Source organism: Lithobates pipiens, unplaced genomic scaffold (genome assembly GCF_037356315.1).
Source record: "Lithobates pipiens isolate NorthernLeopardFrog02 unplaced genomic scaffold, aLitPip1_a1.2 Scaffold_8, whole genome shotgun sequence".
NCBI classification, from domain to species: Eukaryota; Metazoa; Chordata; class Amphibia; order Anura; family Ranidae; genus Lithobates; species Lithobates pipiens.
The window spans coordinates 6533929-6548590 of NW_027507903.1; the positions used below are offsets into that span (position 1 = coordinate 6533929).

Sequence of the window (14662 nt, forward strand, 5' to 3'; positions counted from 1 at the left end):
TTTCTCCTCCTCCAGGTCCTAATGCAGCTGGGAACAGAGGGAATGTGAGAATGTGATCACTTATTTAAAAAAAATAAAAAAAATAAAATAAAAAGGATTTTTATATTTTTTTATTTTTTATATGTATACAGAAATGTTTCGTCTTTCATTTCTATTTTGAACTGAGTGGTTTTTTTTTGTTTGTTTTTTTACATATACCTAACGCTAGGAAACAAACACTAAATATATACCATTATGTCATGAACAAAGAGGTGTGAAAACCTGCATGCATCTTACCTGTGGATATGGGAATCTTCCAAGAGCCAACTAAAAATAAAAAGGAACAAACAAGGTGTTAGGACAAGTCATTGGAACAGAAAAAGCTTTTCATAGTTTAACCACTTGCCGCCCGCCCTATTACAAATTGACGGCGGCAAAGTGGTTTCATAATCCTGACCGGACGTCATACGACGTCCTCAGGATTATGAGCCGCTGCGCGCCCCCGGGGGCGCGCATCGCGGCGATCGTTGTTGCGGGGTGTCAGTCTGACACCCGGCAACTACGATCTCGGTAAAGAGTCTCCGACGGAGACTCTTTACCACGTGATCAGCCGTGTCCAATCACGGCTGATCACAGTGTAAATGGGAAGAGCCGGTGATCGGCTTTTCCTCACTCGCGTCTGTCAGACGCGAGTAGAGGAGAGCCGATCGGCTTATCAGCACAGCCCCCCCGAGGATGCCCACACTGGACCACCAGGGACGCCACCAGACCACCAGGGAAAAGGTAATCCTCCCTAGACCACCAGGGATGCCAGTCAGCACAATGGATGCCAATCAGTGCCCATAATGGATGCCAATCAGTGCCCACAATGGGCATCACTGATTGGCATGCATTATTGTTTGGCACTGATTGGCATCCATTAGTACAGTATAACACCAATGCCGCCTATGAGTGCCCAACTGTGCCGCCTATGAGTGCCCACCTGTGCCGCCTGAGTGCCTACCTGTGCCGCCTGAGTGCCCACCTGTGCCGCCTATGAGTGCCCAACTGTGCTGCCTATGAGTGCCCACCTGTGCCGCCTATCAGTGCCCACCCATGCCCATCTGTGCCGCCTATCCATGCCCATCTGTGCCGCCTATCCATGCCCATCTGTGCCGCCTATCCATGCCCATCTCTGCCGCCCATCCATGCCAATCCGTGCCAGCTATCAGTGCCAATTTGTGCCACCTATCAGTGTCCATCCGTGTCGCCCATCCGTGTCGCCCATCCGTGTCGCCTATCAGTGCCGCCTATCAGTGCCGCCTATCAGTGTCCATCAATGCCACCTCATTAGTAACACTTCATTGGTGCCCATCAGTGCCGCCTTATCAGTGCCCATCAGTGTAGCCCCATCAGTGAAGGAGAAAACGTACTTATTTACAAAGTTTTGAAACTGAAACAAAAAAAAACGTTTTTTTTCAAAATTTTCAGGATTTTTTTATTTGTAGCGCAAAAAATAAAAACCGTAGAGGTGATCAAATACCACCAAAAGAAAGCTCTATTTGTGGGAAAAAAATGATTAAAATTTCATTTGGGTACAGTGTAGCATGACCGCGCAATTGTCATTCAAAGTGCGACAGCGCTGAAAGCTCAAAATTGGTCTGGGCAGGAAGGTGTTTAAGTGCCCTGTATTGAAGTGGTTAAGGGGAATTTAGCTAAATCCTGATAATGTTACAGGTGATATAGAAAAAAAAAAATAATACTGTTGCAGTTGACAGACAACTACACAAATATACAGTGGAACCTTGGTTAACGAGTAACGCGGTTAACGAGCGTTTTGAAAGACGAGCAACTTTTTTTTTTTAAATCCTGACTTGGTTTGCGAGTGTTGTCTCACAAAACGGGCAGAATTTAAGCTATTGTGGTGTGCAGTACTGCATTTGGCCAGTGGAGGCATGGTACGGAACCGTTTGGAGCTGTTTTGGAAACACTGGGAATCATTCGGAAATACTCCTTTCCCGAGTGTTTCAGAGTTGAGCCGAGCTGTACCCAAGTATTTTCGAGGCTCGCTGGCACCCCCCACCTCTGGCCACATGTGGTATTACATGCAATAAAAGTCAATGTGGACCGAATTATGTTAGTTTCCATTGACTTCTATGGGGAAACTCGCTTTGATATGCGAGTGCTTTGGATTACAAGGATTCTCCTGGAACGGATTATGCTCGTAATCCAAGGTTCCACTGTACCTTTTGTCCCCGACTAGTATTATACCCCCAGAATGATTTATTTTGGGATCCCTCCACTTCCGGCCCCAGCGAGTCCTCCTGGCCATTCCCCCTCTGTGGGATGTGGAGGAAGCGTCGAGTCGGTTCCCTGGGCGATTTAAAACACCATATAGTCTTAAAAAACCTCTTCTGTTGCCTATGTTATCGAAGTAGAGAGTCAACAAACACAGTTCTTACTGATATATGCATCTTTCCTGTTATAAACGTAATATGATGGAATGCTGTATTCACCCCGTCACCAAAAAACATATGTAAGTGTATTCGTTAATTATTTTCACAACCGTTATTTTCATTGCAATTTTATATTGTCAGACATTTACTGTTTTTCAAATATGTTATGGATATATTTTCCTCTTCATACATCCCTGAAGAAGGCAAAAACTGTACTCCGAAACGTGTTGGGTGCAAGAGGATTTTATTTGTGTCTTTTCGGAATAGGGTGACAATGTTCTGAACTGTTTATACATTCTATATTCATATGCATATTTTGGCTACTATGTTTAATTATGAATAAATAATTTTTGTACTATAATACTCTCAATACTTTTAAATTTTAACTTAGTGTACCTTTAAAGTCCACCATAGGGGATTTTCTTTTGTTTTTGGTTGCAGTTGACAGGCACACCTGTACAACACTCCAGCATTGTTTTTATCATTCCCAGGTGTAAAGTACCCGGTTCACACTGACGCCGAATGCCATACGACAAAGTCGCGCCCCATTAACGGCAATGGAACCATTGTAATCCGTGTGACTCAAGTCACTCCGACTTAGAGAGAGGTTCCTGCACTACTTTTGGGATGACTTCATCATGACTCGCATTGACTTCTGTTAACCACTTTCCTTCTATAGGCGGTCATATAACATCCTGGACTTTGAGTGGGGATATCTGAATGATGCCTGCAGCTACAGGCATCATCCGGATATCATCTTTTTCAGCCAGCGATTCTGTGCACTGTAAGAACAATCATAGTGGCTGTTCAGCCGCTTGACCATTTTTGCAGGTGGTGGGACGGGACAGCACCCCCCCGCACCGCCTCCCCCCTCCCCCCCGTCCCCCTCCTGGGCTTCTCCTGGCTTGCCCCTGCAAATTGGAGAGTATGAGAACAAATCATCTTCTGCAATTCTAAACACGTAACCTGTATAGAAATGTAAAGCGTCGCCTATGGAGATTTTAAGTACCAAAGTTTGGCACCATTCCACGAGTGTGTGCAATTTTAAAGTGTGACATGTTAGGTATCTAGTTACTTGGCGTAACATCATCTTTCACATTATATAAAATAAATTGGGCTAACTTTACTGTTTAGTTTATTTTTAATTCATGAAACTGTTTCTCCCCCCCCCCCCCCCCCCCACAAAAAGTGTTTGAAAAATCGCTGCACAAATACCGTGTGACATAAAAAGTTGCAATGACCGCCATTTTATTCCTAGGGGTCTCTGCTAAAAAAAAAAAAAAAAAAAAAAAAACATATGTAATGTTTGGGGGGTTTTGAGTAATTTTCTAGAAAAAAAAAGATGATTTTTACATGTAGGAGCGAAGTGCTAGAATTGGCCCCGGATGGGAAGTGGTTAAAGAAGTTGTATGCAAGCCGCTGCGAAGTTGGGCAGGGATGTCGGCTTCACATTCGGCAGCAGCATTATATCGAATCTTATTTACCTGCAGCTTGTGGGAACACAATTTTACTGTTTGCAGCCACTTTATATTATTTTTATATAACTTTATTTCACTAAAAACTAGTGCTGTGGAAATTAAAGATGAATTCCTCAATTAATCGATTAGTTTTTTTGATCGATCAAAATTCTTTTGATCGGTACTCACCTCTCCGCCGGCTTCCGGGTCTTCAGGGAGTTCCGTCGGAGATCCGGTGACGTCACGGTCATCGACGTCACCGGACTCCTCCCCCCTTCCCCAAGTGCCTCCGTCTGTTAACGAAGGGAAGGGGGGAGGAGTCCTGTGACGTTGAAGTTCTGATTGAACGTAACGCATACAGGGGAGGAGCTACGCATGACGTCACCCGCTGCTCCCCTACGGAACTAACATGATTGTCAGCTTTACATGCTGTGTTTTTATCATCTTTATGTGAGTACTTTGTGTTTTGAACACAAAAATGAAATCTTATACTTAAGCGGTGAGCACTTCGATCTTTTCTTTCTACCCATGACCCGGCGTCCTTGCTGAGATCTAAGGAGACATGAGAGAAGTTTATGGTCTGTGTTAACCCTTTTGATACCCGCTTGCATGACCACCTGTGTGCACAGGGGTCCATGCCATGAGGTGAGAGTGAGTAGTTAGACCGGAGGTGGAGGGATTGTCACGCTACTGTGGGAAAAAAAAAACTTACGTCAGTGCTACAGTTTGAATTTAAAATGTATTTGTGTGAACTGCGAAGTTGAGTCATGGATTGTGGAAACGAACTAGTGTCAGGTGATTGTATATAGTTTATCCCCCATTTACCACTGACTAATGCAGAAATGCAATGCAAGGAGATCAGCTAAAAGTAGTTGGATCTGTATGTGCGGTATAATTAATCGAAGTTAGTCAATCAATTAAAAAAAAAACGATTAATCGAACACGAAAATTGTAATCAGTAACAGCCCTACTAAATACAAACATACACTTTTGATTTGATTATTATTTATTTAGATTTTGTTACAAATACACTGGTTGATTAAAAAAAAAAAAAAAAGAGTTCCATATATCGGTAGCACGGGATTGATACTCCGTATGATAGATCCACATCAATTGATTCCCTCCGATTTCCGCCAGTTTAACTTCTTCTTAATTACTAATTTTTGAAGCTGTAAGTGCTGAGGAATCAGAAAATGAGAATCTGGTACAACGTTCTCCAGACACAGCCTACAGACATCGCAGAGTATGAAATGTGCTTCAGATTTAATGAAGCCTTTATGGCCTTTCTTAACACTGCCTGTGTGTGTTAGCGAGGGTCATCCAGCAATCAGCCAGGAGCGGCGGCGGTTTATAACTGGGCAAAGCAAGAGGAGGAGGAAAAAAAAAAGTAATTTGCTTATGAACTGCGCGGAATTTTCTTAATTAACTCTACTGGTTTAAATGCTTGAAGCTGAACAGCCACAGACCCCGGATGGTAGATGGGGAAGCTTTCAAGAGGTTAGCGGTTCACACCGAAGACAAAAACGAAGCCGCGTAGAATAGTTGGGTTTAGCCGGTATGCGTCTAGGAAGGCCGGAGATGTGATATCAAGGAACCTTGCTTTGTGTATAATACAAATGAACATCGTGTTCTTCAGGCAAAGCCGAGCCCTTGGGAAGCTAGGGGGTTAACCAACGACACGTGGCAGGGCAGGTAACTCAAATGGGCCCTGAAACAGTTCACTGGGTGAGCGATTGCAGGGGGGGCAGGAGTACAGTAACTGTGAATGAGGGCGAGAGACCAAGTGAAGGAATTACAAATGAATGTAATCTGATGTGTACAAGCGGCAAACCGCAGAGAGCGTCTGGGGGTTTAGAACAAAAGCATGAGACGAGAGGGGGCTCGGGAAAACGCTATGTTTAATGTATAACACTATTAGCTGGCAGCGAGCAGAGGCTGTGACCCCTGTGGAGGGCCACCAGAAACAGACTGATGAAGGAAATACTGCCCTGACCTGTAGAAGTGGCACAGCCTGCGACAAGTGACAGCAGGTCAGCACAGGATGTAGGACACAGTGCAGGTGAAGACTCAATCAAAATCATGAACTTGTCACATTACTGAGATGGCATGACATAGAAAGAGTGTCAAAAATGGCGGGCGAGCGCTGAAAGGGTGCAAGATGTGGTGGAGACTGGATAGGGCAGCCCAAAAATTACTATAGACATTTACTCTACAGGGAATCTTCTTACCGCTATAACCGAAAAGAGTTAGAAAAGTATCCTAGACATCTCTATTCTAAGGGGACTTTTCTTACCAGTATAAACACAAAGACTTAGAAAGGTGCCACAGATATCTACTCTATGGGGACTTTTCTTACTGGTATAAACACAAAGAGTTAGAAAGGTACGCTAGATATCTACTTTATGGGGACTTTTCTTACCAGTATAATCACAAAGACCTAGAACAGGTACCATAAGTATCTAATCTATGGTGACTTTTCTTACCAGTATAACCACAAAGACTCGGAAAGGTACCACGGACATTTACTCTATAGGGAATTTTCCTACCATTGTAACCAAAAAGAGTTAGAAAAGTACCCTAGATATCTACTCTAGGGGGACTTTTCTTACCAGTGTAACCACAAAGATTTAGAAAAGGTGCCACAGATATCTACTCTATGGGGACTTTTCTTACTGGTATAAACACAAAGACTTAGAAAGGTACCCTAGATATCTACTTCATGGGGACTTTTCTTACCAGTATAATCACAAAGACCTAGAAAAGGTACCATAGATATCTACTCTATGATGACTTTTCTTACCTGTATAACCACAAAGACTCAGAAAGGTACCACGGACATTTACTCTACAGGGAATTTTCCTACCGGTGTAACCGAAAAGAGTTAGAAAAGTACCCTAGATATCTACTCTAGGGGGGCTTTTCTTACCAGTGTAACCACAAGGACTTAGAAAGGTGCCACAGATATCTACTCTATACCAGTAAGAAAAGTCCCCATAGAATAGATATCTGTGGCACCTTTCTAAGTCTTTGTGGTTACACTGGTAAGAAAAGCCCCCCTAGAGTAGATATCTAGGGTACTTTTCTAACTCTTTTCGGTTACACCGGTAGGAAAATTCCCTGTAGAGTAGATGAACGTGGTACCATTCTGAGTCTTTGTGGTTATACTGGTAAGAAAAGTCACCATAGAGTAGATATCTATGGTACCTTTTCTAGGTCTTTGTGATTATACTGGTAAGAAAATTCCCCATAAAGTAGATATCTAGGGTACCTTTCTAACTCTTTGTGTTTATACCAGTAAGAAAAGTCCCCATAAACACAAAGAGTTAGAAAGGTACCCTAGATATCTACTTTATGGGGAATTTTCTTACCAGTATAATCACAAAGACCTAGAAAAGGTACCATAGATATCTACTCTATGGGCACTTCTCTGACCAGTAAAACCACATCTTTAATCTGGAATCTTTAAAGACTTTTTTTTTTATATATACATATTGCTTGCTTTTAGCACTTGTGATCACATTTTTTTGGACACATTTTCTTGGACTGTCTACTTATTCTTATATATATATTTTGGGTCTGGTTATTTGCGGTTGTCACTGCACTATAATATTCATACTCATGACACATAGTTATGTATCTTTTTGCATGATATGATATATTCACATATAACATTCACACTTGAGGCACATATCACCTAAAGAGCAATCTGTGTCTATCGCCTTTCAGCATACACGTAGCGCCACTTTACCCCTTTTTCTATTTTATTCTAAAACTGACCCTGGTATGTGTAAGTATGTAAGATAGGGACATTCGATTGTAAGCTCCTGGTTGGCGGGTTCTGATGTGAATGTACAATGTGTAAAGTGCTACTTCAATATGGTTCTATATGCACTATATTACCAAAAGTATTGGGACACCTGCCTTTACACACACGATCTTTAATGGAATCCCAGTCTTAGTCCGTAGGGTTCAATATTGAGTTGGCCCGCCCTTTGCAGCTATAACAGCTTCAACTCTTCTGGGAAGGCCATCCAAAATGACCAATACCAGGAACTAGAAAAATGCCTCACATTGATAGATGACTGGATGACCGCGATGCTCCCTCAAACTCAATGGATCCAAAACAGAGCTTCTTATCCTCAACGCAAACAGAAATACAAAAACGAAGACCCCCGTGGACACCACCCACCATCTTTGGACAGACCATCTCCCCAAGCACCAAAGCCAAAAGTCTCGGAGTCATCTTTGACTCAGAAATGTCGATGGATGCGCAAATAGGATCAGTAGTCAGCGGATCTCACCATATTCTCCGCCTGCTACGTAGACTCATCCCCTTCATTCCAGAAAAAGAGAAAGCAGTAGTAGTCGGAACAATCATCAATTCCCGACTCGACTACACAAACTCCCTCTACATAGGACTACCCAAATACCAGATTGCACGCCTACAAGTCATCCAAAACACGGCAGCAAGACTAGTCACAGCAAAAAAACCCTGGGAATCCATCTCCCCCTCCCTTAGGGCCCTACACTGGCTAACCGTAAAGGATCGGATCACGTTTAAGACCCTCTGCCTCACCCACAAATGTACACAAGGAAACGCTCCTCAATACCTATGCGACAAAATAAAACACTACACACCCAATCGCAAACCTCCGATCAACTAACCAAAACCTCCTCCTCATACCGAAATCCCGGGACAAAGCAAAAGGAGAACAAAGATTCGCAGTCCAAGGACCATGTCTATGGAACGCTCTACCCACTAACATCCGCATGGAAGAAAACCATCGGGCCTTCAGAAAAAAAAAACTCAAGAAACACCTCTTCTAAAGAACAGGAACCACAGGACGGATCAAGGGCCTTGAGGCGATTCAATTCGCAATTGTAGCGCTATATAAATCATTCATTCATCCACAAGGTTTAGAAGTGTGTCTATGGGAATGTCTGACCATTCTTCCAGAGGCGCATTTGTGAGGTCAGGCACTGATGTTGGACGAGAAGGCCTGGCTCGCAAGTCTCCATTCTAATTCATCCCAAAGGTGTTCTATCGGGTTGAGGTCAGGACTATATATGTATAACATAATTGTTATTTTTAACAAAAAAAAACAAGACTTTACAATCACTTTAACCAGTTCCCGACCAGCGCACGGCGATGTACGTCGACAGAATGGCATGGGCAAGCATACTGGCGTACATGTACGTCCAATATTCAATGCCGCCCTGCCATCGGGAGCGCGCCGCCGGCGGTGCGCTCCCGCGCTGGTCGGGAGCCCCGTGAGTCCGGTCGCGGGACCCGCGGACTCGATCCCCGCGGGCATCCCCGCGATCGTCTCACGGGACGGCTGAATGGAGGAAATGCCGTGTAAACAGCATTTCTCCATTCTGCCTAGCAACTAGAGACGCTGATCTCTGCTCCATGTGATTGGAGCAGAGATCAGCGTTCACTAAATTAAAGCCCAACCCCCCCACAGTTAGTAACACACCCCTAGGAACATTTAACCCCTACACTGCCACCCACTGGTTAACCCTTTCACTGCCAGTGTCATTTACACAGGAATCACTGCATTTATATAGCAGTGATTACTGTATAGATGACAATGGTCCCAAAAATGTGTCAAAAATGACCGATGGGTCCCCCACAATGTCGCAGTCACAATAAAAATCGCTGATCGCCGCCATTACTAGTAAAAAAAAAATTATAAAAAATTATTAATAAAAATGCTATAAAACTATCCCTATTTTGTAAACGCTATAACTTTTGCGCAAACCAATCAATAATCGCTTATTGCGATTTTTTTTACCAAAAATATGTAGAATAATACGTATCGGCCTAAACTGAGGGAAAAAAATGTTTTTTATATATTTTTGGGGGATATTTATTATAACAAAAAGTAAAAAATAATGCGTTTTTTTTCAAAATTGTCGCTCTATTTTTGTTTATAGCGCAAAAAATAAAATCCGCAGGGGTGATCAAATACCACCAAAAGAAAGCTCTATTTGTGGGGAAAAAAAGGACGTCAATTTTGTTTGGGAGCCACGTCGCATGACCGCGCAATTGTCAGTTAAAGCGACGCAGTGCCGAATCGCAAAAAGTGCTCTGGTCTTTGACCAGCAAAATGGTCCGGTCTGAAAGTGGTTAACTTGAAATGTAAAAAGAAAAAACTTTTTGCAAATAAAATAGGGATTGTGAGACTGTGTCTGTTGCTAGAAACTGTCCCTCATTATTATATCTTTAATGTTTTAACTCGAAATCTAATATTCTGTTGAAATCACCTACTATTAAAAGTGTAGAAGTTTAGAGCTATGCAAATAAAGGGAATTTCTTGCGCCCCCCCCAGGTCATCAGAACTAGTCTCCCCATTGGAACATTATCCCCTCTATTACTTTTCTGGGGACAACACAAAATTTGGGATTTTCTTTTACTTTCAGTTTCGATGAATAATATATTATTATAATACACGATTTGTATAGTGCCAACAGCTTAACCACTTAAGGACCGCCTCACGCCGATGTACGTTGGCAGAATGGCACGGCTGGGCACAAGCACGTACCTGTACGTTGCTCTTTAAGTGCCCAGCCGTGGGTCAGGAGCGCGCCGCCGCCACGCTCCCGACCCGGTCCTGAGCTCCGTGACCGTGGCCGCGGGACCAGCGGACCCGATCGCCGCTGGTGTCCCGCGATCGGGTCACAGAGCTGAAGAACGAGGAGAGGTCTGTGCAAACAAACCTCTCCCCCGTGCTTCCTACTGTGGCTGTCACCGATCGACTGTTCCCTGATATAGGGAAAGACGATCAGTGATGTCACATGCCAGGCCACGCCCCCTACTATAAAAAAAAAAAAAACACATAACGTCATACATAACACCTACACTGCCCCCTAGTGGTTAACTCCTTCACTGCCAGTGTCATTTACACAGGAATCAGTGCATTTAAATAGCACTGATTGCTGTATAAATGACAATGGTTCCAAAAATGTGTCAAAAATGTCCGATGTGTCCGCCATAATGTCGCAGTCACAATAAAATTTGTTGATCGCTGCCATTACTAGTAAAAAAAAAAAAAAAAATATTAATAAAAATGCTATAAAACTATCCCCTATTTTGTAAATGCTATAACTTTTGCGCAAACCAATCAATAATCGCCAATTGCGTTTTTTTTTTACCAAAAATATGTAGAAGAATACGTATCGGCCTTTTTATATATTTTTTGGGGATATTTATTATAGCAAAAAGTAAAAAATATAGCATTTTTTTCAAAATTGTCGCTCTATTTTTGTTTATAGCTCAAAAAATAAAAACCGCAGGGGTGATCAAATACCACCAAAAGAAAGCTCTATTTGTGGGGAAAAAAAAAGGACGCCAATTTTGTTTGGGAGCCACGCCGCACGACCGCGCAATTGTCAGTTAAAGCGATGCAGCTCCGAATCTCAAAAAGGGGCCTGGTCCTTTGGCTGCAAATTGGTCCGGGGCTTAAGTGGTTAAGCAGCGCTTTACAATGTAGAGGGGGGACAGCGCAATTCTAATACAGTTCAATGATGATGGTAAACAGGACAAATAGAAAGAATCTCCCTAACGGGGGGGGGGGGGGGGCACAGACAGCAATAAAAAACTGACAGGGGTTCTAATCCCACTTCACGCCATCCAAAGCTAAAAAAAAAAAAAAGTTTTGCCTTTAGTTATACTTTAGGTATCTAGATAAGCTGTGTTATGTGCATCCAAACCGCTCCGTTCTTTATTTAAAAGCCCTCGCTCCCCTCTGCCTGTCCTGCTGGACCCAGACTTCCTCCCGCTCGCTCTGCAACCGAAAAACGCGTCTGCTGTAATTGCCTTATTTATCTTGTGGCTCTTACACAAGCTGCGTGTTGCATTGGCTGCCTGAGTTTGATGCATGAAGGTCCCAGTCGGGCCTGAGTGAACCTTCGCTTACACTTCAGACGTCCTGCAGCCCCCCTCTGCCCCGCGCTCCCTGCGCAGCGGCTGGATAAATCATTTCCGAGTTTTACTCCAGCAAAGTTTGGCTGTGGCTCGAAAAACTGCAGCCTCTGAATCGCTGGAGCACAGGGCCATAACATACACTAATTATGGAAGTTCTGGTCAGTGAGTGATGGATAGCCCTCCTCAAGGCAGCCACCGCCGCTCTCAGCACTGGTGACGAGAGGAGGAGGAGGAGGATGGGGGGGGGGGGGGGATATCCTGCAAGCAACTATTAATTCACAGCCAGAGGTGCTTCCAGCTAATTGTGCACCTAAAAAATCAACACCTAGGCAGGTCAGCGAGCGGCACCCAGTCCCCCGGCCTCTGAGTGGCTGATTGCACTTTGCTTAGTGCATCATGGGGATGTTGCGGGGCCACGGCGCGCTCTTTTTTTTTTGTCAGTGTAATTAAGTGGACAACTTCAAAACGTAGTGATCCAAGATCTTGACCGATTAAACACACAATAAGTTGTGGGTACTGGTGATTAATTAACTAGTCTCTTTGATAGAACATACGGAAAAACGCATGTGATGGAGAAAAATGGCAAATTATCGCATATGGGATGCCCACATTTACTGTGACCAAAACTAAAGCAGGTACAGTGCACCCCCATACCATCCCCCTTCCTGTACACCAAATCCCCCAATACCATCCCCCGCCTCCTCCCTGTAACCCAAATCCTCCAATACTGTCCCCCTCCTCCTTGTACCCCAAATCTTCCAATATCAAACCTATTCCTCTTCCTCCCTGTACCCCAAAACCATCCTCCTCCTCCTCATACCCCAAATCCTCCAATACTATTCCCCATTCTCCTCCCTGTACCCCAAATCCTTCAATACTGTCCTCCTCGTACCCCAAATCTTCCAACATCAAACCCCTTCCTCTTCCTCCCTGTACCCCAAAACCATCCTCCTCCTCATACCCCAAATCCTCCAATACTATTCCACATTCTCCTCCCTGTACCCCAAACTCTCCAATACTATCCTCCTCCTTCTCCCTGTATTCCCACAATCTGCCAATACCACCCCCTTCCTCCTTCTCTCTTTATTCCCAAATCCCCAATACCATCCCCTCCTCCTCTCTGTACCCCAAAACCTCCAATACTACCCCTTCTTCCTCCCGATATACCCCAGATCTTCCAATACCACCCCTTTCTCCTCCTCTCTGTACCCCAAATCCTCCAATACTGTCCCCCTCCTCCTTGTACCCCAAATCTTCCAATATCAAACCCCTTCCTCTTCCTCCCTGTACCCCAAAACCATCCTCCTCCTCATACCCCAAATCCTCCAATACTATTCCCCATTCTCCTCCCTGTACCCCAAATCCTTCAATACTGTCCCCCTCCTCCTCGTACCCCAAATCTTCCAACATCAAACCCCTTCCTCTTCCTCCCTATACCCCAAATCCTCCAATACTATTCCACATTCTCCTCCCTGTACCCCAAACCCTCCAATACTATCCTCCTCCTTCTTCCTGTATTCCCACAATCTGCCAATACCACCCCCTTCCTCCTTCTCTCTTTATTCCCAAATCCCCAATACCATCCCCCGCCTCTTCCCTGTAACCCAAATCCTCCAATACTGTCCTCCTCCTCCTTGTACCCCAAATCTTCCAATATCAAACCTATTCCTCTTCCTCCATGTACCCCAAAACCATCCTCCTCCTGCTCATACCCCAAATCCTCCAATACTATTCCCCATTCTCCTCCCTGTACCCCAACTCCTTCAATACTGTCCTCCTCCTCCTCGTACCCCAAATATTCCAATATCAAACCCCTTCCTCCCTGTACCCCAAAACCATCCTCCTCCTCATACCCCAAATCCTCCAATACTATTCCACATTCTCCTCCCTGTACCCCAAACTCTCCAATACTATCCTCCTCCTTCTCCCTGTATTCCCACAATCTGCCAATACCACCCCCTTCCCCCTTCTCTCTTTATTCCCAAATCCCCAATACCATCCCCTCCTCCTCTCTGTACCCCAAAACCTCCAATACTACCCCCTTCTTCCTCCCGATATACCCCAGATCTTCCAATACCACCCCTTTCTCCTCTCTGTACCCCAAATCCTCCAATACTGTCCCCCTCCTCCTTGTACCCCAAATCTTCCAATATCAAACCCCTTCCTCTTCCTCCCTGTACCCCAAAACCATCCTCCTCCTCATACCCCAAATCCTCCAATACTATTCCCCATTCTCCTCCCTGTACCCCAAATCCTCCAATACTGTTCCCCTCCTCCTTGTACCCCAAATCTTCCAACATCAAACCCCTTCCTCTTCCTCCCTGTACCCCAAATCCTCCAATACTATTCCACATTCTCCTCCCTGTACCCCAAACCCTCCAATACTATCCTCCTCCTTCTCCCTGTATTCCCACAATCTGCCAATACCACCCCCTTCCTCCTTCTCTCTTTATTCCCAAATCCCCAATACCATCCCCTCCTCCTCTCTGTACCCCAAATCCTCCAATACTACCCCCTTCTTCCTCCCGATATACCCCAGATCTTCCAATACCACCCCCTTTCTCCTCCTCTCTGTACCCCAAATCCTCCAATACTGTCCCCCTCCTCCTTGTACCCCAAATCTTCCAATATCAAACCCATTTCTCTTCCTCCCTGCACCCCAAAACCATCCTTCACCTCATACCCCAAATCCTCCAATACTATTCCCCATTCTCCTCCCTGTACCCCAAATCCTTCAATACTGTCCCCCTCCTTGTACCCCAAATATTTCAATATTAAACTCCTTCCTCTTCCTCTCTGTACCCCAAAACCATCCTCCTGCTCATATCCCAAATCCTCCAATACTATTCCACATTCTCCTC

At 44.4% G+C, this 14662-nt stretch overlaps 1 protein-coding gene across 1 annotated transcript in view; it reads right to left on the reverse strand.

Moving 5' to 3' along the window:
• Positions 1-14662, reverse strand: part of MAP2K5 (mitogen-activated protein kinase kinase 5) — a 330503-nt gene that overhangs the window by 83125 nt on the left and 232716 nt on the right. Inside the window, exon 17 of the mRNA XM_077469109.1 lies at positions 277-306. Coding sequence (XP_077325235.1) covers positions 277-306 — 30 coding nt within the window. The remainder of the gene's footprint in view (positions 1-276; positions 307-14662) is intronic.